The sequence below is a fragment of the Panicum virgatum genome, chromosome 2N (genome assembly GCF_016808335.1).
Source record: "Panicum virgatum strain AP13 chromosome 2N, P.virgatum_v5, whole genome shotgun sequence".
NCBI classification, from domain to species: domain Eukaryota; kingdom Viridiplantae; phylum Streptophyta; class Magnoliopsida; order Poales; family Poaceae; genus Panicum; species Panicum virgatum.
In genome coordinates, this window is record NC_053146.1 from 58984750 (window position 1) to 59012225 (window position 27476).

A 27476-nucleotide genomic window follows, 5' to 3' on the forward strand; every position below is an offset into this window, starting at 1 on the left:
AAGGCTAGAATGGGGAGGGGCTCTCCCAGCGATTAAAGAAGCTCGCCCCCCCCGGGGGGGGGGGGGACGGGTGCGGGTGGGAGGTTGAAGGAGGTGAGTAGCGGGTGGTGGATAGAAGGGGGAAGAAAGAGGTCGAATGAGAAGCTGGTATGTGAGGCCCACGTGTCAATGAGTGTAAGAGAAGCAAAGAGAGGTATTTTGGGTCATGCGAAGCAAAAAAAATATGTAGGTGTGCCAGTGGGTTCAAATGCATCAAAAAAATATAAAATAACATGGTTCAAAAGAAGTGAAGAATTATAATAGTAAATTTCAAAATAGCTGAATTGTAATAATATACTCTCTCCGTTCCAAATTATAAATTATTCCAAAAATTTTGGAGAGTCAAACCATCTCAAAATTTGACTAAAATTATAGAGAGAAATACAAAGATTTATGACATCAAATATGTATACTGTGAAAATATAATTAACAAAGAATCTAATGATACTTCATTGTTATCATAAATGTTATTATCTTGTTATATAAATTTATTAAAATTTTAAAAAAATTGACTCTTCAAATTTTTTTAAAATGACTTATAATTTAAAACGGATGGAGTATTTTAGAACTTCGAAAATTGTATATAAAAAAACCCTTTCAAAATTGTCCAAAACGCCGCGTGCCCGCCTATCCGGTTTCTCCACCCCAAAGGCCCAAACCCTCGCCGGCGGGCTGCGGCGGCCAGCGACCATGTCGCGATTGAAGGAGAATACCTTCCATCTCCGCTCCTGCTCGCGCGGCGCTCCCAATCCCTCCCCACTCCTCCCCTGCAAGCGCCCGCTGCAATCGCCATCCCCATGCCTGCCGCCGCGCCGGCCGCTTGCAGATGTCACCGGCAACGCGCTGGAGCAGCGGGGCGGCGGGGAGCCGGGCGGGTGCGGTTACGCCACTCCCCTCCAGAAGGCGCCCAGGCCGTGCGAGTTCCTTCTGGGAGACGACGACGACATGGACGAGGCATTCTTACGGGAGGTGGACGCCATCTGTGAGGAGCACGCACGGTCCACGGCCAGGAAGGAGAAGGATAAGAAGCTGGCGGTGGAGAACAACGGGATGAAAGAAGGGCCGCCTGCAGCGGTGGCGGCGATGATTGACGACGCTGGACCAGAGATAGCAATGGTACGTCTTGGTTCATGATGCGCCTGGAAATGGCCAAATGGGTCAGAGTGTCAAATTGCGAATTGAGACCCAATTTCTGAAATTTCCGCTGGAAATGGGGTTAGGAATAGTTGGGGTCTATTTCATTCGCGAATGCAGAGTTTGAGATTTTAAGCGAAATGCGGAGAGCTGAGAAATTGGGGAAGTTGTTTGTTGAAATGGGGTTCGTTTTTGGAATGGGAATGCGAATGTCTCTTACTGCCATTTTTTTTGAAGAAACTCACATTGTTGCTCTCTCATTTGGGTGGAATTTAGCTGGAGGATGCTTTCTGGGAGGAGGTCAGTGCCATTTGCGAGGATTGTGATGCCCAGTCTGATGCAGAGAGCCATGGGGGGGGGGGGGGGGGGGTAACGGAGGAGGAGGAGGTGAAAAGCTTGGTGCTGTCCTGTGGCGATGCTTCACTTCCTCCTGCTATTTCCATCACAGCGGAGGGTGGGGAGGTGTGAGAATATTTTGCGGTCATGAGGTTTCTGGTTCATCGAATTGTTTTAGATTTGGGGAGAATCCTTTGAATAAGAGAGTGCGATTGAGTAACTTCCTTAAAATCTTGTTTCTTAAACTGAAAATGGGAGTTAGGAAAAACCTCTGAAGCATAACAAAATTCATGTTTATTGCCTTGTGGTGGGGAAGATAGGGAAATGAACCTGGAGAATTAGTGTCATTGTTTCTTGAAATGTCACTGCTATTTGATTGAGGTGTCTGATTTGTAAGAGAAATTTATATGTTCAATTTCTTTTGAGATGATTTCAGTTTGAAGATTCGTTTTGGAATATCAATGCCATTAGCGAAGAGCACTATACCAAATCTCATGCCAAGTGTCAGGAGGGTATCGCGGAGTTGGACAAAAAAGATGGCTTGATAGCATTGTCTGGTGATGCTTCAGTTTCCCCAGTAATTTCCATTGCAAAGGGGCCCGAAGAGGTATTTATTTATTTTTAACTTTCAGAGAATGAAATGATGAATAGTTGTAGGACGTCAGGCAGTTCCTGTTTCTTGTGTCTAGGACTGAGGAAGAGGATCAGCATAGCTAGAAATTGGATTGAGTAGGTTTGATTTGGAATCAAGTTTCTAACTGAGTTTGATTCCTTTTTTCTTGTGATATGTTTAGCTTGTTGATGCATTCTATGGGGTGGTTGATGCCACCATTCATGAGGGGCATGCTGATAGTTCTGCTGCCAACGGCAATAAGGAGATGAAATATATGGAACTAGAAATGGAGGAAGATGAAGGGTGTGCTCCAAAGAAGTACTATGAATATTTGCACTCCCTGAACGATAAGCAGAGGGAGGCTGCATGTAGTGATGTGTCTGTTCCACTAATGATTGTTGCTGGTCCAGGAAGTGGAAAGGTATACTTTCTTAGCATCCAATATTATAGATACATGAAAGATAGTTAACTCTTACCATCAATTGAGTACCCTAATTTCAACATATATATTCTTTTATTATAAGGCTCAACTGTGGACAGTTGTTTCAGATGCTTTGCTCTTTTGATGCCAATTTTATGCATGGTTTGACATGTTTACAGAGCCATTTAACAGATCAAGAGCAATACACAAAACAAATGTCTAAAAAAATCCATGCCTTTGTTGGAGATCGCCGGGAATCCAATCGCCGGCGAACTCCGGGTCCGGGAAGCACACTCAAGAACACTAGAGAATACAGGTGTTTTGGTGCTGCAAATGTGGCAGCGTTTTCTGGTGTATTAACAAGTACTTAAAGGAACATTACAAGAGAGGTGGCTCCTTGGAACCCCGAACGTGCGGTGAGGCCGCATCTACCGGACTATTCCATCCCATGGCCATCAACACCACCGCATGTCTTCCCTAAGACTCGGTTGTCCTTCTGCATGGACGCAGCCACGCCGGAGGACGTGCTTGACGCGCTAACAAACTAGTTGACACGCTAACAAACTAGCCCAGCTAACTTAAGCTATGTACATGACTCGATCAACTGGTTTAACTCAACAACCTTTTGTTCATGTAGCTGCTACAAGTAAACAGGCAAAGTAAACACTGATTTGAAATGCTACCAAAACCCAAATGGTGTGATTCACTGCGACAAATTATACCAAATAAGTGCTAAACTAAATCTTCTGGGCTTTATTCTTCCAAACGATAAAATGATTGCTGATGAGCTGACAACTAGTTTTTTTTTTGTCTGTATCTTCTTGTTTGTAAGATAACATGCAAGTGCTAAACTTTCTTTTCATGTCTCCAAAATGGTTGCATTTTTTGTATGCTGTGGGTGATCACATACATTGTTATGTTTTGGATTTACAAAGTGTGCCATTTAAGTTGAACTGAACTTTGTCGAACCTGTTGGAACTATAATCTTGTGAGTATTCCATGCTTTGGTATATACTAATCCCCCTGTAACTGGCATGATCCAAAGACTTCCACAATGGTTGGCAGGGTGCTCACACTCCTCAAAGAGGTACGGTTTTGTGTCCGATATAATCACTATATAAGTAGTATGTACTGACATTTTAAACTCACAGTCGTACATCTCCTTCTCATGACTAGGGAATTCCACCATCAAACATTCTTGCTATGACATTCACCACAGCTGCTGCCTCAGAAATGAGGGATCGGATAGGGACAGTTGTGGGGAAGGCAGTTGCCAGGGAGATTGCAATAAGCACATTTCACTCATTCTGCTTGCAGCTTTGCAGGACACATGCGGAAAAGTACGTCTTTTCTGTTGGTAGTATACTTTATAGTACAACGGATTTGTGTGCTGAACCAACTGAAGTGCTGCGTATTAATATAATCACTTATGTACAACCACAATATCTGCTTCGAATAAATATGAAAGGTACTGGATGAAATGGACCTTGCGCCAAAAAAAAAACTGTGCTCAATGTAAATTGGCATTATCAAGATTAAATTAGCTTGGTTTTCAATTGTGACGACAACCAATTAAAATTTCGAGAAGCATAGATGATCATGATCAGTTTTAAGCTTTATCAAACTACAGATATTATATACCTGCACTCCAATGTCTCAGTATATTACACTATCTAATGCCATGATTTTGTTCTTTCTTTATGCTTTCTTTTTAATACCTTGCTTTTTTTTACAGTTTATGAAGGTTACTCACTTTGCAGATACTTGAATGTTTGGATTATGTACACATTACTTTTTTTTCACTTTTTCCTTATGATCTTTTGAAGGCTGGGCCGCACATCTGAATTCATAATATATGGACATGGACAACAACGAAGGGCAGTTATTGAAGCGGAGCGTTTATTGGAAAATGACAAAAGAGGTGGTGCTGATGATACAACTAAACAATATGATGGGGTCATAAAAAGTTCTTTCAAAGACAAAGCTAAGAAGTGGCAGAAGTTCATTGCACAGGTGCCTTCTACTTTTGTTGGATTCATCAGAAATATTTGTTTCCCATGCTCTCTTTGCACTGATACATAGGAGTTTAACCAGGGGACTAGGCAGTCACACTCACATTTTTTTCCTGAGGGAAATATAGTAGGAGAATTCCTTACTGTGGTAGTAACACTCATATTTTCTTACTGTTATATCTTTTTAAAGTTGCGCATCAAGGTTGTGTCTGCTAATTCCCACCTTGCTGCCACAAATGCACAGTACAAAAATATTAAAAAAACTTTAGGGTGCTTCCAAGATATTGTTCTGGAGGCATAGAAAGCCAAATGCAGTATTGGATCACTCAAAGTTTATCAGAAATGATAGAAGGAATAATTGCTGTATTCCTCCAACCCTAGAAGGGTGGGTATATATAGAATCTACACATGGGCCTCTAGATGGGCCTCTATACACATGTGCTCAATATACTCCAACACCCCCCGTAGTCTGAACTACCGGCGTAGCGGTGTTCAAGACTGGACAACAAGAAAGCTAACACCCCCCGCAGTCTGAACAACCGACGCAGCGGTGTTCAAAACTGGACAAGATGAGAGTACAAATAGAGTACAAAAGGCTAATACCCCCTGCAGCCACAACTAGCCACCAGCTACGTTGAGGCTGGATCGAAACTCCGAGAAGGTCGACGAGGGCAGCCCCTTGATGAAGATGTCAGCAAACTGGGAGGTAGTCGGGACATGGAGTACCCGAACATCGCCGATGGCGACTCTGTCGCGCACGAAGTGTAGGTCGATCTCCACGTGCTTCGTCCGCTGATGCTGGACGGGGTTGGTGGAGAGATACACGACGCTGACGTTGTCGCAGTAGACAAGCGTGCTCTTGGCGAGCGGGCTGTGGAGCTCCGCCAAGAGCTGTCGTAGCCAGGACGCCTCCGCCACGCCGTTAGCGACAGCCCGGTACTCCGCCTCGGCACTGGAGCGGGAGACAACCGGCTGCCGCTTGGACGACCAGGAGACTAGGTTGCCGCCCAGGAAGACGGCGTAGCCGGAGGTGGAGCGACGAGTGTCCGGGCAGCCAGCCCAGTCAGCGCCGGTGTAGACCACCAGCTCAGCAGAGGACGAGCGGTGAAGTACCAGGCCGAGGTCCACAGTGCCACGGACGTACCGGAGGAGACGCTTCAGCGCAGCAAGGTGTGATTCCCGGGGATCATGCATATGGAGACAGACCTGCTGAACAGCGTAGGTGAGGTCCGGCCTGGTGAAGGTGAGGTACTGCAAAGCGCCGGCCAGACTCCGGTAGGCAGTAGGATCAGCCACCGGATCACCCAGATCAGCAGACAGCTTCGCCTGAGTGTCGACTGGAGTGGAGCAGGGCTTGCAATCAGTCATCCCAGCCCGCTCCAGAATATCGAGGGCGTACTGCCGCTGGTGAAGGAGAAGACCAGACGGGCGAGGCTCAACAGTGACGCCCAAGAAGTGGTGGAGCTGACCGAGATCCTTCATAGCGAACTCCTGCTGCAGAGAGGAGATGACACTCTGAAGCAACTGCTGACTGGAAGCTGTGAGCACAATGTCATCGACATATACCACCAGATATGCCGTCTCATCCCCACGGCGGTAGATGAAGAGAGACGTGTCAGACTTGGCCTCGGTGAACCCCAGTGTTATCAAGAACGTGGCGAACCGAGAGTACCAAGCCCGAGGAGCCTGCTTCAGTCCATAGAGAGACTTGTTGAGCCGGCAGACCATATCCGGACGACTCGAGTCCACAAATCCCGCTGGCTGAGAGCAGTAAACAGTCTCTGACAAGGTGCCGTGAAGAAACGCATTCTTCACGTCCAGCTGGTGCACAGCCCAAGTGCGCGAGAGCGCAAGCGAGAGGACCGGGCGCACCGTAGCGGGCTTCACGACCGGGCTGAAGGTCTCATCATAGTCCACACCAGGCCGCTGAGTGAACCCTCGGAGAACCCAGCGAGCCTTGTAGCGCTCCAGTGTGCCGTCAGCCCGACGCTTATGCGTCCAGATCCACTTGCCAGTCACCACATTGCAACCAGACGGACGCGGCACGAGGTCCCACGTCTGGTTGGCAAGAAGAACCGCGTACTCCTCTTCCATCGCGCGACGCCAGTGAGGATCCGCCAAGGCGTCGCGGACAGAGGAGGGTACCGGAGAGACCCGCGGCTCTCCCTCGGTGGCGGAGAGAGTCGCGGCCTGGGACGCCATCCGCCGAGTCACCATGGGATGGATATGCCGAGGATCCCGATGGATGACCGGCGGGTGGTACACCTCCGGCTCGGCTCGAGAGGGAGCCGGAGGAGGCGGCGGCGGCGGCGGCGACGGCTCCGGTGTCGGCGTCGCAGGAGGCGGCGCCGGTGTCGACGCCGAACGACGCCGGTACACCTGCATCGGCTCAGCGTACCGCTGAGGTGCAGGGGAAGGCACCGGGGCCGCGCGCGGTGCAGCGGGAGACACCGGGTCCGCGCGCGGCACGACCGGTGGTCCGGGGGCCGCGCGTGGCGCGAACGCGGGCATCGGGGCCGCGCTCGGCGCAGCAGGGATCACCGGAAACGGTGCCGGTGCGCCGTGAAAACCTGCAGGAAAAGGACAGACAGATAATGGTGGCTGAACCACCGGGTCAGTCGGAAACAGAGACGCCAGCTCAGGATCAGAAGGTGTGGAGGAGGTAGAGTAGGGGAAATCCGACTCGTCAAAGACGACGTGTCGGGAGATCAGAACGCGGCGAGTGGTGAGGTCAAATCATCGGTACCCCTTGTGGTCAGGGGAGTACCCGAGGAACACACAATGAGTCGAGCGGGGCGCCAGCTTGTGAGAAGCGGTGGCGGAGGTGTTAGGGTAACACGCACATCCGAAGACCCGAAGGTGGTCGTAGCGAGGAGGGGTACTGAAAAGAGCGTGGTGTGGAGTGGGAGCAGGAGAAGCAGTGGACGGAAGGCGGTTGAGCAGGTAGGTGGCGGTGTGTAGGCTCTCAGCCCAGAAGCGCGGGGGGAGAGAAGCCTGGATCAGAAGGGTGCGCACGACGTCGTTCGTCGTGCGAATCATCCACTCAGCCTTGCCGTTCTGAGGAGAGGTATACGGACAAGACATACGCAGCTGAACACCCCGAGATAGGAAGAAAGACCGGGAGGTGGAGTTATCGAACTCCCGCCCGTTGTCACACTGGACAGCCTTAACGGTGAGGCCGAACTGAGTGGACACCCATGCAAAGAAGTGGAGGAGGGTGGGGAAGGTCTCAGACTTGGCGCGCAAAGGGAAAGTCCAAGAGTAATGAGAAAACTCATCAACAATGACCAGATAATATCTATAGCTAGACATGCTGAGTACAGGAGATGTCCACAGGTCACAGTGAATGAGATCAAAAGCATGCGCAGTATGCGAAGAAGAAAAAGAAAACGGAAGTCTAACATGACGACCTAACTGGCACGCATGACAGAGGTGCTCAGCAGGAGCCATAGTATATGGAACATCGGTACTACGGCGGAGCTGAGCCAAAACGTCGCGGCCGGGGTGACCAAGCCGGCGGTGCCAGGTGGTGGAAGAAGGCGTCACAGCAAAAGTAGAAGACGAAGAAGCCGAAGGCGAGGCAGCGGAAGTAGGAAGCCGAAGAGTGTAAAAGGGCCCCGGGCTGTCACATCGGAGGAGCGGACGCCGGAAAGCCGAATCCTTCACAGTAAGACCAGAGGAGTCAAATTTAATAGAACATGAGTTGTCAGCAGTAAACTGGCGAATAGAAAGAAGATTGTGAACCATTTGAGGAGCAACAAGAACATTAGGAAGACGAGAAGCAGAACCCACGGCGGTGACAGGAAGGCAAGACCCATCACCAACCATGATAGAAGAAGGACAAGAGGGGTGTGGGGGTCGGACAGAAGAGAGGATACCAGCATCGGGAGTGGTGTGGAACGAGGCACCCGAGTCGGCGATCGACTCGGTGCTGGTCGGCGGCGTCAGTCCCATGGTGCTGAAGGACTGCGCCAGAGCGGCCTGGTCCCACCCCCCAGGCCAGGTCGACTGCTGGCTGGGCTGAGCGGGCGGGGTCCAGGACGGCGCGAAGAGTGGAGCAGCGCCAGTGAACATGGCCGCCGGCTGGAGCTGAGGACGAGGCCCCCCTCCCGGACCCTGGAACGGCCACATCGAGATGCGCCCTGACCATGGGTTGCTGAAGGATGGCCAGGGCGTACCTCCAGCGGCAGGGGCAGGAGCGGGAGCAGGAGCCGGTGTCAGCGCGCCCCGACGGCCCCCACCGGTACTGGTACCCCCAGAAGCAGGGCCACCGGTGCCACCACCGCCACCACTTCTCCCTTGGCGGCGACGTCCACGGCCCCCCTCCTCCGGTCTGCCCGGCTGAAGCAGCACTGAGCATGGAGGTGGCAGGAGCAGCGGAGGAGGTCGGTGGAGCAGCAACGAGCGCGGAGGAGGTGGGCGAGGACGATCCGGGCGCGAGACCCCTGGTGATCTCCTCGAGGGCGAGGTCGTCCCGGACCTGCAGGAAGGTGGGGAAGGGCCTCTGACGGGCGATCCAGCCCTTCAGGTGGTCGTAGGTGCTGCTCAGGCCCCGTAGGACATTGAGCACCAAGACCCGATCGGACACTGGATCCCCGAGGTCGTGAAGAGCATCGACCATGCTCTTCATCCGCCGGCAGTACTCACCGACGGAGAGGTCCCCCTGCACGAAGGTGCGGAAGGTGGCGTCGAGCTGGAGGGCGCGGTACTCGGCGTTGCCGAGGAACTGGCCCTCGAGCGCCACCCAGGCCTGCCGTGCGGTGCCGCCGTGGACCCTGACGAGGTCCTGAAGATCCAGGGAGATGGTCCCGAAGATCCAGGACATGGCGACGCTGTCGAGGCGCAGCCACGCCACGTCCCGCGCCTCGATCGGCAAGTCGACGAGGACGTGGTCGTCGAGGGCGTAGCGGCGGAGGGCGAGCAGAACCTGGTGCCGCCAGCGGCCGTAGGAGGAGGACGCGGGGTCGAGGAGGACGGAGACCAGGGCCCTGATGTTCTGGACTCCGGCGGCCTGGAGGTGGAGCTGGGCGACCATGGGGTCGGTCGGGTCGTACCGGGCTCCAGATCCAGCGGGCGGCGCCTGACGTGAGGAAGAGGCGCCTGGCTCGGGGTTGACGGGCAGCTGGCCGGAGGATGCGCGGAGGAAGCGCTCCGCCTCGGCGACCCGGAGAGCGGAGGCGTCGGCCGCGGCACGCTCGCGCTCCCAGGCGAGGGCAGCCACGCGGACCCGCTCCTTGGCCGCCGAAGCCTCCGACTTGGCGGCGAGGAGGGCCGCGGCGAGAGCGGCGTCGGCCTGCTGCCCGCGGAGAGCGGTGGTGGAGAGCGGCGCATCCGTAGGCGACATCCCGAGCCCGGTCCACGCGGCATCAGGCGTGGCGTCGGTGGCGGGCCGCTTACCCGCGGCGACAGCGGCGCGGTGGGCCACAGTGGCGGCGGGATCCTGCAGCAGCGGCAGTGCGGCCTGCAGTGCGGCCGGATCGGCCCCCGCAGCCTGCAGCAGCTGTGCCGCGGCCCGCAAGACGGCCGGATCGACGGCGGCGCGGTGGGCGGCGGCGGCCTGCGCAGCTTCGGCGCTTTCTCCAGTGGCAGCAACCGCGGCGCGCTCGGCATCCGCGGCACGCCCGGCGACCACAGGATGGGGCAGCTGCGGCCCAGGGTGCATGGGCCCACGGGGAGGGAAGCCAGGGGGCGGCCCAGGAAGAGGTGGCTCCTCACCCGTGCGGGACAGGGGAGGCGCCGAGTCGGCCTCCGCCGCGCCCGCAGCAGGCGGATCGAGCGCCGCCAGGGCGACGGCCGCGCCCCCAGCAGATCCGCCCCCCGCCCGCCGCGCCCGCGCGCGCACCAGCAGCGGCGGCGGCGACAGGAGCAGGCAGGGGACCCCGATGTGTCCAGGCGGCGGCGGACCAGGCGGGGCTCGGAGCAGAGGAAGTGAGGGGTGGGAAGGAGGAGGGGGAAAGGGAGGAGGAGGAGGGGGAGGAAGCCGGCGGCCAGCCGGCCATGAGCCGGCGGCGGCGGGCACCAGAAGAGCCGGCGGCTGGAAACAGAGGAGAGGTGAAAACCTAAACCTAAGCTAATGATACCATGATAGAAGGAATAATTGCTGTATTCCTCCAACCCTAGAAGGGTGGGTATATATAGAATCTACACATGGGCCTCTAGATGAGCCTCTATACACATGGGCTCAATATACTCCAACAAGAAACAGTAAAAGAAATTGTAGTTTGGATGATATCCTAAGTTGTCGACCATATTTAGCTATATCCTTAACATAAAATGTTCACTTCAAGTGCTTGAATTATAGTCATGGTGAGGAGCTTTATATTGTGCACTATGCATTGTGTAACATATTGGTCTATGCTGTTGTACTTGCAATTAGAATGTCTATCACACTGGAGCCTTGTGGATCAAACCTATCAATGTCGGTTGTCTGAAAGCATTGGTCACTAGAGTTTTTCAGGAAAATAATTTGGTATCCACAATGTGGGCTGATTTGTTGCTATGTTAGCCGCTATGGTAATTTCATTTTGTTTTTACCGTACCTTTCCACCTTTCTTTAAAGGCAAAAGCTTCAGGAAGAACTCCAGAGGAGTATGAAAAGAAGGGTGACTTGACAGGAGTAAGCTCTCCTACTTTGTGTAACTTATTTTTGCATTCTTCATTTTAATGACCAATTTGACCTTTGCCTGCATTTTTTTTGTGTGTAGGCTTCTGTTCTTAGGCATTACAATGAAATATTAAGATCCTGTAATGCTCTAGATTACCATGATTTTATAAACTCATCCATAACTCTTCTCACGAACTTTCCTGAAGGTAGATTCAGTTCTAATCTCAATCACCATACTTTGATGACTTGTTGATTAAAACGGTGTGTTCCTTGCCTGTGCAGTATACAAAGAGTGCCAGGATATATGGCAGGCAATCGTAGTTGATGAGTTTCAGGATACCAGTGCTATGCAATACTGTCTTCTGAAGATTCTAGCTTCCCACAATCATATAACTATTGTTGGTGATGAGGATCAGGTACACAAATTCGATATACATCTAACATCCTGAGACTTTTGATTTTTGAATTACTTAAAGCTTTTGTCCTCTCTTATGTTAGTCCATCTTCAGTTTCAATGGTGCTGATGTATCTGGCTTCGATTCATTTCGCAGAGATTTCCCAAATCACAAAGAGGTAACAGTGCTGTTGCCTGCATGGGAACTTTCAAGTTGTGTTAGTCTTGTTTTGATCTGTTAAGTAGCTTGATATGCCATTGACTGCAGATCAGATTGAGCAAGAACTACCGCTCCACACGGGCAATTGTTGAAGCAGCAACCGCTTTAATTCACAACAACACGAAACGTCATCATCATAAGCTTGTTGAGACTGATAACCCTTCTGGTTGTAAGGTATCCTTAATTGTCACCATCTGTTCTTGCATCTTTTTTTTTACTTATATAATTCTTAACTTTGCATAGATTACTGTCAAGGAGTGCCATAGTGAAGATTCTCAATGTGCATTTGTTATTGACAAAATCATCGAAACTACGTCTAGTTCAGCTGAAGGCTGCAACTTTGGCAACATTGCTGTCCTGTACCGAAGACAGGTTGATTTTTTTTTGTAGTCTATTTTGATTTTGGACTATATTTTGGTTATGCTTGCGACCTAACTTTCTCCTAAATAGATAACTGGAAAAGCGTTCCAAGTGGCCTTTCGCAACCGGAAAATTCCCTTTAACGTCCATGGTGTGGCTTTCTACAGAAAAAAGGTATCTGAATTTAGTTTACTTTGGAGATTCGCTACAGAGTAGAAATTTTTTATGGTTTTCTGGCTGTCCTTTGTAGCTTTCAATTTTATAGTCCTTGCTGCCACTAACACTTTCAAGCTGGGGAATTTCATAAGCTTTCCAAATTAGTAACTGTTCTTTATTTTGTAAGGGATGCAAATAACTTACTCGAATATTTTACATGCTCATATGTTATTGTTAGTTCTTGACGCAAAATACCGATCATTATATCTATATAATTTTATTGATTGGGTTGATGTAAGTCATAGTCACATAGCTATTGTTACTGAATTCGCTGCATATTATGTGTTTTTTTTTTTGCCTTACCATGTGTCTTTGAAAGATGGCTGGCCTGAACTTGGTATTTTCTCCATAACCAAATCCTAAGTTGGTCTCATCTTTCTCATTTTAATGTGATATATGTAGGGAAGCCACAGTAGTTATTGCACTCATTATTTAATAATTGCATAACAAACCTGTGAATGCAAAGACTGCAATAACTCTCTGCATAATATCAATTTTGTCACAATGTTAGTGCTTTACCATGCACTTATTCTAGGTGATCAAAGCTATCATGGCAATACTTCGGACCACATTACCTGGCTGTGATGATGGCCCATGGCGTCAAGCTTTCAAGGCCCTTTTACCTAGTGACAAAGAAGAAAAGAAGAAGGTTCAACTTTTACCCGATTTAGTTCTTCTACTTTTGTACCCTTTTATATGTTAAATATGCATAAATCTGATAATTTCTGCGCTTCATCAGATGATAGATCATGTTGAAAAGATTTCACTGGCTAGAAAGTGTAGTTTTGTATCTGCTGCTACTGACATCTTCAGTGCAAAGGTCTCTGGTACCTTTAAAAGGTTGTTCCCTTTTCCTTTTTCGCTTATTGTTCTCAAACATCATAATTTTACTGCTAATCATGTTATTTTTCTATCTGATGATCCTTGCAGAATTTTTTTTATTCTTCTCTGAATGACAAATGGTTGCTAGCGGCTTGACAGAAAATGAGATCCATGCATTACAAGGATCGAACTTGCACATCTTGCATATAGTTTGGGCAAGAAGCCATCATATTCATTTTTTGTTCTTTGAAACGAAACCTGTTAATGAAAAAAGAACCATCTGTTCATGCTCACATTTTTACACCGAGATGGATATTGTGTATGCTGATATGCATGTTGTGTGTGTGCCTTGAGCTGCCCAACTGCTGTACTGCCTCCCAAGGCTCCCATTGAGTACAACCATTGAACAATTCCCATTTTAATCTTAGTCTTGTCACCTTTCTTCTTTTTAAGTTATTGTTATTGACGTTATTTCCACACTCAAGAATTGAGTGCAGTATGACTTTATTATGATTGTCTCATTTTGTTGACTGTAGGGCCCAGATTACTCAAGGACGTAAGGTTTTATCGACCTTGGATAGCCTATCAAAACTTGTTGAGAGGGTATGGGTCATTTGTTCCACTGGCAGTTTTGTACTGTCTACTGTGTATTCTGCAATAGACAGTCATATCTCATTACATTGTGTACGTGTGGTGCTACCTCACCCGTTCATATTAAGTAAAAGCAAAAATAATTCATAAAGACTAAGTATATATGGAAAGTATACATGGATATTTAACTCACAAAATTTTAGTTCATCTAGCCTTCTTCCAAATGCACCAAGTATTAGTACATGATGACTCCAATGCAACTTTTGCTTCATTCTTCCATGTTTGCCCCATCCTTTAATGCACCCTAGTGCGAACGGGTGCCTAGCCGGATTGGTTAGGTACTTAGGTTAGGTGGCCTCAGTAGCACTCCTCAGATCTTGGGTTCAACTCCCGGTGGGAGCGAATTTCAGGCTGAGGATAAAAAAATCCCCTCGCCTGCCTACACGCCAAAGCACATGGAAATAGGTCCCTGCCCACCCCGGCCCGTTCTCACATGGATTACGGTATGTGTTACGGCACCCCTGTGTAAGGGTGGGGCAGGGGTTCGGGGGTTTTCTTGGCCTGCGTGAGAGGTCTTCTTCTTACATTAATGCTTGGGGAGCAGCTTGCCCCTTGCATATCGAGTTTTTTTTAATGCACCTTAGTCAATGCAGTAAACTTGCTAGCTATCTTAAGTCTAGCAATAATTGATGGGCACTAGGATTACTGTACCTCTTATCTTAATTCTTGTGCCCAAGAGGCCAAATATTAGAGTATATTAGGGATATCTCTATATTAGGTAGATTATGATTCTATCCGTATCATACCATATCTGTAGGAGAGGCTCCTTACTCTATAAGTCATGTACCCCTATATATTCAGCCCAAAGGCTCAGGCTAATACAATCCATCATTATACGCATCTCTATTCCTCCTACATGGTATCACGAGATTAGGGTTTGGGATCCTAGAGTAAACCTTCTGCTGCCGCCACCATCGCCCGTCGCCCCCGCCTTCCTCGCGTCGCCGGTCGTCCTCCACTGTGCGCCTCCAGCGCGCCCCCTCGACGGCCTCCTAGCGCGCCCTCGGGGAGGTCGCTCATGATCTCCACCAGGGGCAGCTCCACTCTCCGCGACGGATCCAGTTGACCCGCTGTCATCCAGCGTCAAGCAGTAGTAGATCGGATCGTACCTCATCACCCGTCATGGAAGCCGTTGACGACAACTCTGTTCCGCGCTACTGTGGTGGCAGCCGCGGCCTCCTGTAGCACCCGCATCCTACCCGTGCTGCCGTGGTGGTAGCAGGGGCTGCCGAGTGCTGCTTTCGCTGTCGACGACGAACCTCCCTGGCGGCGTCCCGCTTCACATTGTCCCTCCGCCGCCAGACGTCGTCGTCTCGGGGGGGGGGGAGGGGGGATCCGCCGCCCCGGAACCTTCGGGCCGCGGCTCGGCGCCCGGTTTGGCGGGTTCTGCCGCTGGGTGCTGCCGCCTCCGGGCGGGATCCTCCGCCGCTCCAGGCGGGGAACCACCCGACCCGCGGGATCCACCACGGCTCCAGGCGAGGAGCTGCCCGATCCGGCGGGGTCCGCCGGCGCCCCGACAGGATCCGCATCGCCGCACGCGCGGCCCCTTATCCTTCTGTCTTCTCCCTCTCTGCCATGGACTCCTTGACCGTGAGAGGAGAAAATAGACAAAAAGGATGAGGGGCTTCGCTACGCACGCCCGGGGTACTACACGAGCTGCTGTTGCATTAATTTTTCTTTTGCCCGATCAGAAAACGGGATTGCGTCGCCCACCGCCTGTCGACCTTGCGCCTCTACTTCAGTGTCGGCGTTGACTTCACCGGCTTCTTCCTCGCCTATGAATGTGTGGCATGGAAACATGGACGTCGCCCTAGGGGACACTGTCTGCACCGCCATCCTCGCCGCTTTGTCCGCACGTCGACCCTTGGGATGCCTTCACCGACTTCGCCCACCGTCGTCTCACCTCACGCTACTCGGTCTGATCAGCCGACGTGTGTGATCCACCCGGCTCCCGTGATGTCCGTCTTCGTCAAGCGCGTCCTTCCCGAGCATGGAGGGCTGCCACTGTGTCGCCTCTTCGGGCAGCAGCGGTGCCACACGTGGTGTTCTTCGCCGTTGCATCCTCACCGCCGCCGACCACGTCCACGACCTCGTCGCTGACTATGTGTCGCTGCTCCTTGCGCACATGGTCTTCATCAAGCTGTTCGATTTCTTCGCCGACTTCTACGACCGCCGCCGCTGCGACCACTACGCCAAGCTAGCTGGCCTTTGGGCTAGTGCTCGTCTACTCTATCTCTACGCTTCATCTAGCACGACCTCGTGGCCACCACCATCGTCTCTACTCCGCCTACTTCGTCTACTCCGACTACCGCGGGCTGCTTCAGCTTCTTCTTCCTCGACGTTCTGCATCACAACTGTCGTCGAGACCTCCTCTGCTGGTCCCCTACATTCTGTGACCTGGTTGTGCGCTCTCCCTTGTACGTCCGGTATTGGTAGCACTGGTGCGTGCCTTCGTCCCCGACGCGCTACTGGGCCTGGCAAACCCGGTACTCGCCTCGGTCTTGGCGGTTTGACGGCGTCACCCTCCCTTCGTCCCCGACGCATCACTGTACCGTCGTCGTCTACGGCGCCTCCGCGCCACCACTGTTTGGCGCTCCCTTGTGCGCCAGCGGCTTCATGTGCGACTACCTCTGCATCGGCTACCTCGATAGCTACGTCGACCACGGCTACCCTACGCATGGCATCATCGACCATGGCTACTCATCCTCAGCTCAGCTACCTCGACATCGGCACAAAGGGCTATCATCTGCTTGAGCAACCTTGTGGGTTTCCACTCCAACCACAACATTTGCGGTGCACTGACCGTTGTGACTGCGGGTGGATGTCAGTTTACCGACTTCTCTCCAGTCTCACCGTCTGCGACGCTCTCGCTGTGACTGCGGGGGGGGGGGGGGGGGGGGGGCGATATTAGAGTATATTAGGTAGATTATGATTGTATCCGTATCATACCATATCTGTAAGAGAGGCTCCTTGCCCTCTAAGTCATGTACCCCTATATATTCAGCTCCAAGGCTCAGGCTAATACAATCCATCATTATACGCATCTCTATTCCTCCTACACCAAGACCCCAAGTTCAAATGGACTTGTATTTGGGATCAGAGGGTGTACAAATGTGAGCAATTAGCGATGGTTATGGTATTACTTTATTTCCCTAAAACATTGTTGTATTGTTTTAAAAGTTTATATATCTTTGGTCAGTTCCTCAGGAGCTAAAAAATTTTTGTTTGCGTTTTTTAGGAACAATCAGTTTCAGTCATCATTTCCTCTGCAGGAGACATGCTACCTCAGGTACAGACGTACAGTTAACTTGTTGCAATTGTATTCAATGAGCTGCACCTTTAATGTAGTGATTTCTCACTTTTGTTTATGATCTGTGAATTCGTTGGATGAAATAAACGCCTTAAAAGTGACAGTTTCTTTCTTTAACAGTCATAGTTTATCCCTGTTAATTTGCATGTGAAGTTGGTTCACAATTTCTGGTGTCATAGTTTAGTTTATGGCTTCATGCAATGAAATCATTTTTTCTCGAACGGTGCATGAGGACTGCACGTCATTTCATTTAAGATAGAAAAAAGGAGAGAGTACAGAGGTTAGACAACCCCTATACTCCGTACAGTTTTGTAAAGGTCGACTCTTACAAAAGAAAAACAATCCATGACCATGCCCCTAGGACCTAAGGTGCCAGGGGCATCGACCTATCTAGGAGCTCCTTGAGTTTGGATGCTCCTGCCATGCACCAAAGAGCACACTCGCTGGACACAGTCTGGAGGAGCAACTGAACACTTGGACGAGCACCCTCGAACACACAAGCATTGCGGTGCTTCCAGATTTCCCATGTGACCAGGATGATGAGGGAGTTCAGACCCCTGCGACGATCTTTTGGCACAGATTTTATAGTTAAGCTCCACCAAGCTGAAAAACTGGTCGTCGAAGTAGCAGGCCCGGCAATGACCAAATTCAGGTGCTGAGATATTAGCGACCAGCATTGCCGGGTGAACACACAGGTGAGAAGGAGATGCCTAGGCTGTTTCATGTTCTTGGTCGCAAAGAGGGCAAGCAGCTTGGTGAGGCAGGCCCCGCTTGGCGAGGCGATCAGCAGTCCAAATGCGTTGCTTGATGGCTAACTAGAGGAAGAACTTGCAGCGCAGAGGAGCCCAGCTCTTCCAGATTCGCTTCCAGGGTGGAAATCTGATGGAGCCGACAAAGCAGGCAGCATAAGCTGTTTTGCTGCTATAGGAACCTGACTGACTTAATTTCCACCGGAACTGATCAGGTACCCCCTGCTGTAAAATTACCCCATCCATAAGGTCCCAATCCTGCAGATACTCCATCAAGACTTGAACTGTTAAAGCACCTCTAATGTCTTGAACCCACCCTCTATTTTGTAGTGCTTGAGCTATTGTCCTTGACTTTCTCACTCTTTTTGGTACAGTTCTGAATACATTGGGGGCTAATTCAGCCAGTGTTCCCCCATTAAGCCACCGGTCTGTCCAGAATAGGATGGATTCGCCGTCGCCAACCACTGCATCGATTGCCATATCAAAAAGAGCTTTTGCTTTCGCCGGCACTTGAATCGGGAGACCAGCCCAAGGTCTGTTGGGGTCAGTTTTTTGTGCCCAGAGCCACCGTATTCATAGTGCCCACCCAAAAACTTCCAGATTGTGAATTCCCAGACCACCATATTCAAGAGGCCGCTGAACCTTGTCCCAAGAAACTAAGCAGTTACCGCCATTAGCAATGAAATCATTATAATTCTGTCGTAGACAATAATAGAAGTTCAATGAAGCATGATTTGTGATGGCAATGGGCACCATTGATTGGCATGTCTGTCCATCGATTCCTGCCATCAGTCAGCAAAGTTCAGCTAGGCGCTAGGCGAAATCTAGGCGTTGACCCATTGCCTAGTGCCTAGTCGGGAGTACTCGGTCCTAGGCGCTTCTAGGCGTTTTTCTAGGCGTTTTGGCAATATAGCCATAAATTATATATATATTATGTATATAACTATATATATGTATATAACTACTATATATGAGTCACAGTAAGTATAAAAATAGGGCCAGTAGACATATCTGATTCTTAGCTGAGCTTACTCTTGCATGTTCCTAGCTCCTGCAACACATTTTGACAGCTAGTAGTTAGTAAATTAGTCAATAGACAGCTAGCTGTTCATCAAAAAAAATAGAAAACACTAAATTGTGACTTATCTGGATGATTTCAGCAGCCTCCCATCCATGAGCAGTTAAGCACACCATATCAGCAGCTGGTAATTACAATACAAGTGGATAGGACAGTAATACAAGTGCACAACACAATTTATAAATAAAGGACAGCACAAGCACATAGTTCTTAGTTCAGGTCTCACAAATCACAAAAGAAGACACACAGACACAAAGTGACATGGCTGCAGTTCATAAGACTAGGGCATCACAAAAGGCTTCACTACTAGATGGAGATGGTCCAGATCATATTTCATCTTCACTGTAGCACATATCTTCTTCTTCAGACTCAAATTCTTCTTCTGCATAGAGCTCCCTCACTCTTGCACTTCTACGCAGCTCAAGTTGTTCATCTGCTCCCACTGCCTCTCTAATGACAGACCAAGGTATCCTTGTGCCTTCCATCTCATCTTCCTCCCCATCTCTAAAGTCAACTAATGCACAATCATCCCCACCCTCTTGGAGAAAACCTTGAGCTTCAGTTGTATCACTAGACAAGAGAACATCAGTGATTTTGTTTGACTGGATCTTTTCTCTCTTACTAAGCAGCTTGGAGTTGAATTGGATATACACCAGCTTGTTGAGGCGGGTTGTAGTAAGCCTATTCCTCTTCTTAGTGTGTATCTACAATTTAAAAAGACAATTCTCAGTTCTACAATTTAATTGTAATGCTGCTGAAACTGAAATGTTCATAATAGATAGGTACTACCCCTTCAAATCCACTCCAATTTCTTTCACAACCATAAGAGCTTGATGTCAAAGATAGGATCCTTGTAGCCATCTTCTGTAAAGCTGGTGTTTCATATCCATATAGTCTCCACCATGATGCTGAAATAAAAAAAAACACCTCTATTAGTTTAGAAAACAGCAAACAACAAACAACCATGAGCCATGCAAGCTTATAGGAAGTAGCTCTACCTGGGTTGTAATCAAAGTTTTCAAAAGTCCTAGCAAGCTTCTTGCTAAAGGATCCTTCTCTATTCTGAAACTTCTTTAGTTCAATGTTGGCAGCCTGATGTTGCATGTCCTCATCATGATAATAAAATTTCTCAACACAAGCTATAAATCCTTCTGATATTTTGGGCTGATCAAAGATTGATGGGCCACTATAGCTATAGTGAGGATTCAGCAAATAGGCTGTCAAATGCAATGAAGAATCAAGTCTTCCATTTATCTTCTTGTCAATAATAGCTATTACATCCTTGAACCGAGCCTCAACATTTCCAAAGGCCTCTTTGATCTGTCTCTTTGCCTTTAGTAATTCTCCATAAAGGAAACCCATGGATGGCCTCACATCCCCATCAACCAAACGGAGGACTTTGACCAATGGCTCAAAAACAGTCGATGTTAGCTTCACATCCTTCCAAAAGTTTGGACTCAATATAGTTGCTATTGCCTCTTTTTCTTTCTTTGATTTCACATCCTTCAATGAGTCCCACCTACTATGAACCACCATCTTCCTTAACTGATCCTTCTTCTCTTGGATGCTACTCAAAGTGAGAAAGTTTGAAGCAAACCTAGTCACCCCTGGCCTCACTACCTCTTTCCCCTCTGTGAAGTATCTCAAGCACTCCAATGTCCTTGTGTGACCATAGACAAATATGGTAATTTACCTTTGCTTGGTCAACCACTTTCTTGAACCGAGTCATGTTGCCAATTCCTTGGAGCATAAGGTTGATTGTGTGAGCTGCACAAGAGGTCCAAAATATGTGTGGTCTCTTCTCTTCCAATAGCCTCTTTGCTCCCATGTTGTTAGAGGCATTATCAGTCACTACTTGCACCACATTGTCTACACCAATCTCTTCAATTGATTTGTCCACAAGATCAAAGATGACCTCACTGGTATGTGAGACATGTGACATCTCCTTAGAGCTGATGAAGGAGGTTCCATCAGCACAATTGGTGCACAAATTCATTATGCTTTTCCTATTCCTATCTGACCAAGCATCAGTCATAATAGAACACCCATTTTTCATCTTCTCGGCTTCACGCTCCTGCAGCAAACTCTTGGTTCTTTCATATTCTTCTTCCAGCAACTTCCCTCGCAGTGCATCTTGAGTTGGAGGTACAAGTCCTGGACCAAACTGTCCAATTGCTTCACACATTTGCTTGAACTCATCATTATCACATGCATTGAAAGCAATTCCTGCCAACACAACATTGAAAGAAGCATAATTAGTGTTCAGTATAGGAAAACAACATCAAATGAACTTTGAAATGTAAAAACAGCATAGTATACTAGCAATTTACCATGTGTATAGGCCCATCTTGCAATGTACTTATGCACCTCATTGGTTCTTTCTTTCCAAAGTTCCTTGTTCAACTGCTGTTGCTTCAAAGAATCAGACTTGGTAGCTTTAGGATCAATAGCACGTGTCCATTTGTCAATGGGTCCTAATTTATGGGGCTGTGAACTTCCAACACAGGTGATTTCATCTGAATCTGTTCCAACCCTAGATACATGAACTTCCTCTCTAATTTCTAGCTCACGAACAGTCTTCTCCTCTCTCTTCCTTTTTGCATCATCTAGTGCCTTCTTGCACTTCTCTTTAGCCTCCATAGCTAGTGGTATTCTTGCTATGCATTTCTTCACATTCTTTCCTTCATGAGCCAAATGCTCCTTCAACCTATGAATCCCTCCTCTCATCTCCTTGTCACAGAGCTTGCACTTCACCTTGTCCTTGTTGCTAGCATCAACAAGAACACCATATTCCCATCCAACATCATCTGAGTTTCTTTTCAGGAGATTAGTTGCCTCAGTTCCTGCATCTGGTGCAGAATCACCTTGTTCTGTCGACATCCTACATTCAAATTCAAGAGTTCACCAATGAACCGCAGTACAGAGAACAGGGAACAGAGCATGCACATTAGACATTAAGTAAACTGCAACTGCAATCATTCAGTTGGAAATCTGATCTGTTAACTAATGATGACAGCAGCAGTAGTCTCATATTCAGTAGACTCATTCAGTAAATAAAAGACTTAACTGACTGAACAAACATATGCAGATTCAGTCATACAGGGGAGATGAGCAGGGGAGGAGCTACCGGCATGGGAGGGGAGAGGAGCATGGGAGGGAAGGGAGCTCACCTTGGGTTCTTGGGGTGGGCGGCGGGGAGGAGTTCCAGTCGAGGACGAGCAGGACGGCGGCGGCGAGTCAACTACGAGCAGGACCGGCGGCGCGCAAGTCGGGGAGGAGCAGGGGAGGAGCAGAGGAGGAGCACAACCGGCGGCGGCGAGTCGACAACGAGCAGGGCCGGCGGCGCGCGAGTCGGGGACGAGCAGGGGAGGAACAGAGGAGGAGTAGAACCGGCGGCGGCGAGTCGATGACGAGCAGGACCGGCGGCGCGCGAGTCGGGGACGAGCAGGGGACGAGCTTGGACGAGCAGGGGAGGAGCAGGACCGGTGGGCAGGAGGAAGAGGACCGGCGGCGGGGACGACCAAATCTTGCGCGGGGACGAGCGAATGGCGCCGCGCTCCCTCCTAATCCTCCCGCGCCTGGGTCTTGTTGCCGCACTCCGATTTGGCGGGCCAAAATTGGCCGCCCTCGCGTTCGCGCGCCTACGCGCCGCGTCCGCGGCCGCCTAGCGCACCTACTCGTTGCCTAGCTCCGCCTAGCGCCGCGATGCGCGACTATGCCCCTAGTCGCGGCGACGGGCTTCGCCCAGCGACTAGTCGCGAGTAGTCGCCGAGTAGTCGCCGCCTAGCCGAACTTTGTCAGTCAGTAATGCCTTTTTGCCCATGAAACCCAAATAAAATGAAAAAGCAATGCGTGCATCGGTGAAGTAACAAACAATAGAACAAGTTTTACAGACAACAATTGCATATTGGCACAACTTTGGTCCTAGTAGTATGCCTATGGACCCAAAACCTAGATTGGAACCTATCAAGAGTTTAAGGACATCCTTAGGGATGATGGAATCTATCATAAAACACCAAACCATAGGAGGAATCAATCATCTTATCATCTAGCAAAGCGGCATGGCACCTTCACTATCCTGTCATTGTAAACCATATCACCATAATGTTGCATTCAGTCATTGTAACATTATTGTTTACCATGCATAGTTTGAAACTAGATCTACAATCAATCATGCAAGGTACCTAGAGTAAATTATTTATGCTGTACAGAATACGAAGTTATGCAATAGACCTACATATTATTTTTGGGTAGACAATAAAGTTGTTATGAATATCCTCGTACCAATGGGGACTCCTGTGTAGCCTAGTGATGGAATATAATGGTCTTGGTAATTGAGGCCATGGACTTAAATTCCATCTCCTGAGCAACAAAGATGTTCAGTTCCTTCCTTCTGTGTGGGGTGCATCTCCAGTGAAAATGGTTAAGTGTTGAAGATTCGAAAATTTCGTCGCAAACATTGTTTCTAATTCTACATCTTGCAAACGTTGTTTCGAAATATTGTGCAGTGTTGCTTGACTTCTCGCCATGCCAAACCTTGAGGCAGTCTAAGCTTACCACTGGTCCACTGCTAATCTGTGTTAAATATTTGCACCTATTTTCTATTCAATCACTGTTAAGGTTTTTATTGCATTTCTTTGGCAGAAATATCTCCTCGAAAAGCGTGCAGTTGTTGATGTTGACAATGGCAAATTGTTAAATGAAGATAGTGATATTAGATCAGTAAGTTCAACCCCATCGATGCACTTATTTTTATCATTTATGCTTCAGAAAAATTTAGATTTGAAAAGTTATTTCAAAACATTCTGGATGTGGCATATAGAAGAGGTGACATCACTTTTCACTGGATCAGTGCAGGTTCTTCAGTTTCTAATGGATGATGTGTCTGACTTCCTGTCAACACATTTTTCTAGCTCAATGGAGGGAAGCAAGAGCGAGGAGAAATGCTGCACTTCTACACTTCAAGCTTTCATTGATTATATATCTTTGAGGGAAATTGAAAATTTTCGATCCCGGAAGGAGGAAAATAAGAATTCCATCACATTAACAACTATTCATCAGGTTCTTTATCTCCTGACATCAATTAGTATTGTTTTGCTGTGCCATTTGGTAATCCGGTGACACTGTGATACATGATGATCTTTCCTCATGAATTTGCAGTCAAAAGGTTTGGAGTGGGATGTTGTGTTCATTGTGCAGGTATTTTCTTAACTCTACAGGAAGCTTAGATACAAATACAAATACTTTTCACATGTATAGTATTAGACGGGCATATGAGGAGGCCACCAGACAGTCTAGCAGCGATTACGTGCTAAGCTAGAGTCTAGATGGGCTTGATAGAGTATTCTTTTTTTTTCAAACAGTGTGTGTGCTAACGTAATCACATGTACAGGGTAAATGTCACTACCAGCAGAACTGATAGAAAGTTAACATTTTTTTCCTGATAATTTGGAACACATGGAAAAGTATTGAAGCTCAATGATGAGTCCAAATAATAACATACTAATTTATGGCTTTATCATAATAAATGTTTGTTTCATATATAGTGATATAATGTATTAGCAATAATGCTAATTTATCAAAAACTTATTTATTTATTTATTTCAAACCCTTCTTTGCACAGGCAAACGATTCAGAAATTCCTTTGTTGCATGAATACAATGGCACCGTGAAAGAAGCTAGAAGCACACTAGAGGTTTGTTTAAAAAATATATTTTTCACCATATATGTCCTTAATGTATATACTTGGTAACTTGTTCAAAATTTCAGGAGGAGAGGAGGTTATTCTATGTTGCAATGACACGAGCTCGGAAAAAGTTATACATCTTGCATGTTACAGTTGACTCTAATCGTCAGGCAGGTTATTTTGTGTATTCATGCTTATGTTTAAGCAATATCATTTTTTTACTTACACTATTGGTTTACAGCTTCTGCAACCTTCACGTTTTCTCAGGGAAATTCCTGTTCACCTTCTAGAGGTCCATGTGAGCAATACTTTGGGATCTAGTTCTACTACATATAATCCTTTCCTATTTGAGCAACATATTTTCTTATTTTATTGATGGCCAAGGTAAGAATGCAAGTGGGTCGACCTGAAACCACTCCATTCAATTTCCACCCAATTATTTGGACATATAATAGGTAACTAAAATAACTAGGATGAGTCAATGGGTTGATTTGACCCACTTGCATCCCTAACCGAAGGACTTTCCTGAGTTCAAATTATCCTCTGTTCCTTATTGTTCAGAATCTCAATATGAGCCTATTTGTTTACTTCTTTCATTGTCAGTCATACTCATGTAATATCTTAGAGCATCTCCAACTAATTACTCATCCCTCTTCCCAATACTAAAAAAATAATGTTTTGGTGATGGAGATGCTCCAGCAGATTACCAATCTAATCCCCATTACCTATAAGTTTTTGGTAATCACTAAAACACACCTCCCTCTCCCCTAAATGTAGGTGTGTTTTAGTGATTGCATTTTGGTAGTCTGCTGCAGCAACTATTACCTAAAACACAAAAGTAGTTATTGGTAATGGAGAGAAAATATGTTTTAGATATGGGATATGAGTAATCTGTTGGAGATGCTCTTATATATGTAGATAATTCTTCACAGTTTTGTCTTTATTAACTTGCAGGGCGAGGAGAGTCTCAGAAAAATTCCAGAGCAGCCTTCGGTGGATGTTTCTTTTGATGGTCCTGAAGGGGATACATCAATTGGAAAGCCTATTACGGAACAGAATGAAACTACACCTTGCCTGGAACTGGCTCAGGCATGTGCTAATGATTTCTTGAGAAGGTGAATCATCTTTTTGTGATCTGACATTTCATTTTTAACTTTTCTTTGAAAAAAAGATATTTGTCTTGTGCATAATCATTTCAGTTCCTGAATAACAGATTTCATCATATTCACGCAAAAACTTAGCTTTGCTACATTAGTTGGTACATTTGTGTTCCCTCACTTCACTTGATTCATCAATCTGTTTATAGGTTTGACATTGACGATAGATCAGTTGTCTCACATATATTTCATCATTGGGGCAAGAAGCAGGCATTTCAAAATCCAAAGAGATTGCTTGATAAGGTACTGTATTCTTCATCATTTACACGAACATGGGGAGGAGGAGAACTGAATTATGGTAGTTATCAGCAGGCTAGGATTCTGTGATGCCTTCCATTATTGCTGTTTTGTGGTTGCAAGTTTTTTTTCTGGTTGACTGATCGCAAGTTTGTGACATTGAAACTCTGAAGCTTTGCGATTGCTATTGCCCCTATATGGCTATTTCATGATGGATGTATGCTTGACTTTTTCAGATCAATTTTGTGATTGATGAACGCCTACAAGGTAAAGGATACAAACGCAAGGTGACTTCTTTTCCATCCCAAAACATCACCTGACTTATTGATTGTCCTATCAGTTAATCTGTTCTTTGTCATCGTTTGCTGTGTTCTTGCACTGTTGTTTGTAATAGTAAAAGATCATATAGCTAATCAATGTGTAGTCTCTTGCATTCAAGAGCTTAACCTAGCAAACAAAACTGATGGCAAGTTCTTATCCAGGATGTCTTGCGAAAGCTGAAGTCATTCCTAAGTTGCGATGAAGCATTTGGTTATGCACAATATGTGAGTTTAGTTTTTTTTCTCGGTATTACACCTCGGCAATCTTGTTTGTTTTCCTTGTAATAAATAAAATAAATAATGCAATGATGTGAAATTCAGGTTATCAAGTGGGAACAGATTCCTATTGAGAAGCGGAGCCATTTAACAAGAGAAAGACAGGCAAGATTCTGGGGCATCACAAATGTGTTGCATTCTTAATACAAATGTCCTTTGGGATACCTTTTTTGGTGACTTTTTTTGTTTTGTTTCAGGAACATTTCCAAAAGCAGAGGATAGAGAATTCCATGGGTTCATCAGAACCCACAGCCAAGCAGGTCTGTTATCTCAGAACTCTGTTCATCTCGTTGTAAATGCTCTCATTTTTGCGTTTCTAGATGCATCAACTTGTTAGTTTGTTGGAACCATGTTTCTGTCCATCAGCTCTCTTCATGATTGTGCCTGTTATTTCTCAAGATGTGTCGCACTCTATTTTCAGACCAAACTAAACACAGTCCCTCTGCGTCCAACTGCAGATATCCTACCTCAGGAACCTTGGATGCACCATCACTCCGACCTCTCGATTACATGCATCTCATCTCATCGAAAAGTACAAATCTCTCTGACTTAATGCTGCAGAGCAGATGTACCCAACCGCTCCAATTCGTGCAGATTTTGGGATCATGGGGTTGAGTCGTGTTCAAAGTTCGAACTGTATAGCTGTATACCTTATGTGCGTGCTGTACATATTATGAGTGTAGTATGTATGAACTCTGTTGTGGACTGGACACATCAAGGTTGTATGACATAGCTCCGTTCAGAATTCTGTTTTTAACCATATAATTATATTTGGTTCTTTCTTTATTAGCCATCGAGACACTAGTACAACGGGCCTTTAATCCCGGCCACAACTCCTTTT

At 47.6% G+C, this 27476-nt stretch overlaps 1 protein-coding gene across 13 annotated transcripts; it reads left to right on the forward strand.

Annotated features, from left to right (window-relative positions):
• Nucleotides 1-658: 658 nt before the first annotated feature.
• Nucleotides 659-27424, forward strand: LOC120661417 (ATP-dependent DNA helicase SRS2-like protein At4g25120). Of its 13 annotated transcripts, none has more exons than XR_005669884.1 (30): nucleotides 659-1155; nucleotides 1946-2116; nucleotides 2304-2543; nucleotides 3589-3630; nucleotides 3720-3883; nucleotides 4370-4556; nucleotides 11115-11171; nucleotides 11260-11365; nucleotides 11442-11575; nucleotides 11658-11732; nucleotides 11822-11947; nucleotides 12017-12145; nucleotides 12224-12307; nucleotides 12885-12998; nucleotides 13089-13189; nucleotides 13708-13774; nucleotides 17061-17111; nucleotides 23604-23681; nucleotides 23817-24020; nucleotides 24120-24158; nucleotides 24583-24654; nucleotides 24729-24819; nucleotides 24887-25029; nucleotides 25600-25760; nucleotides 25952-26045; nucleotides 26276-26326; nucleotides 26522-26584; nucleotides 26681-26740; nucleotides 26833-26895; nucleotides 27094-27419. XR_005669884.1 is itself a non-coding variant. In XM_039940282.1 (30 exons), exons 1-30 carry the CDS (start codon nucleotides 730-732, stop codon nucleotides 27186-27188), a joined length of 3435 nt encoding a protein of 1144 aa, XP_039796216.1. In that variant the 5' UTR covers nucleotides 660-729; the 3' UTR covers nucleotides 27189-27413. The 13 variants fall into 13 exon arrangements, 7 of the variants coding, with proteins under 7 accessions (XP_039796216.1, XP_039796218.1, XP_039796221.1 ...); XR_005669886.1 differs by having other exon boundaries at nucleotides 24913-25029; nucleotides 27094-27413; XR_005669881.1 differs by having other exon boundaries at nucleotides 24729-24815; nucleotides 27094-27413.
• Nucleotides 27425-27476: the final 52 nt, after the last annotated feature.

What these genes read in the sequence shown, in the direction of transcription:
- LOC120661417 (XM_039940282.1), top strand. Translation starts at nt 730, where the DNA reads ATGTCGCGATTGAAGGAGAATACCTTCCATCTCCGCTCCTGCTCGCGC. An exon ending in ATTTCCCAAATCACAAAGAG is followed by an intron (nt 11,733 to 11,821) that starts GTAACAGTGCTG and finishes CATTGACTGCAG; the next exon opens with ATCAGATTGAGCAAGAACTA. An exon ending in TTCACCTTCTAGAGGTCCAT is followed by an intron (nt 24,944 to 25,599) that starts GTGAGCAATACT and finishes ATTAACTTGCAG; the next exon opens with GGCGAGGAGAGTCTCAGAAA.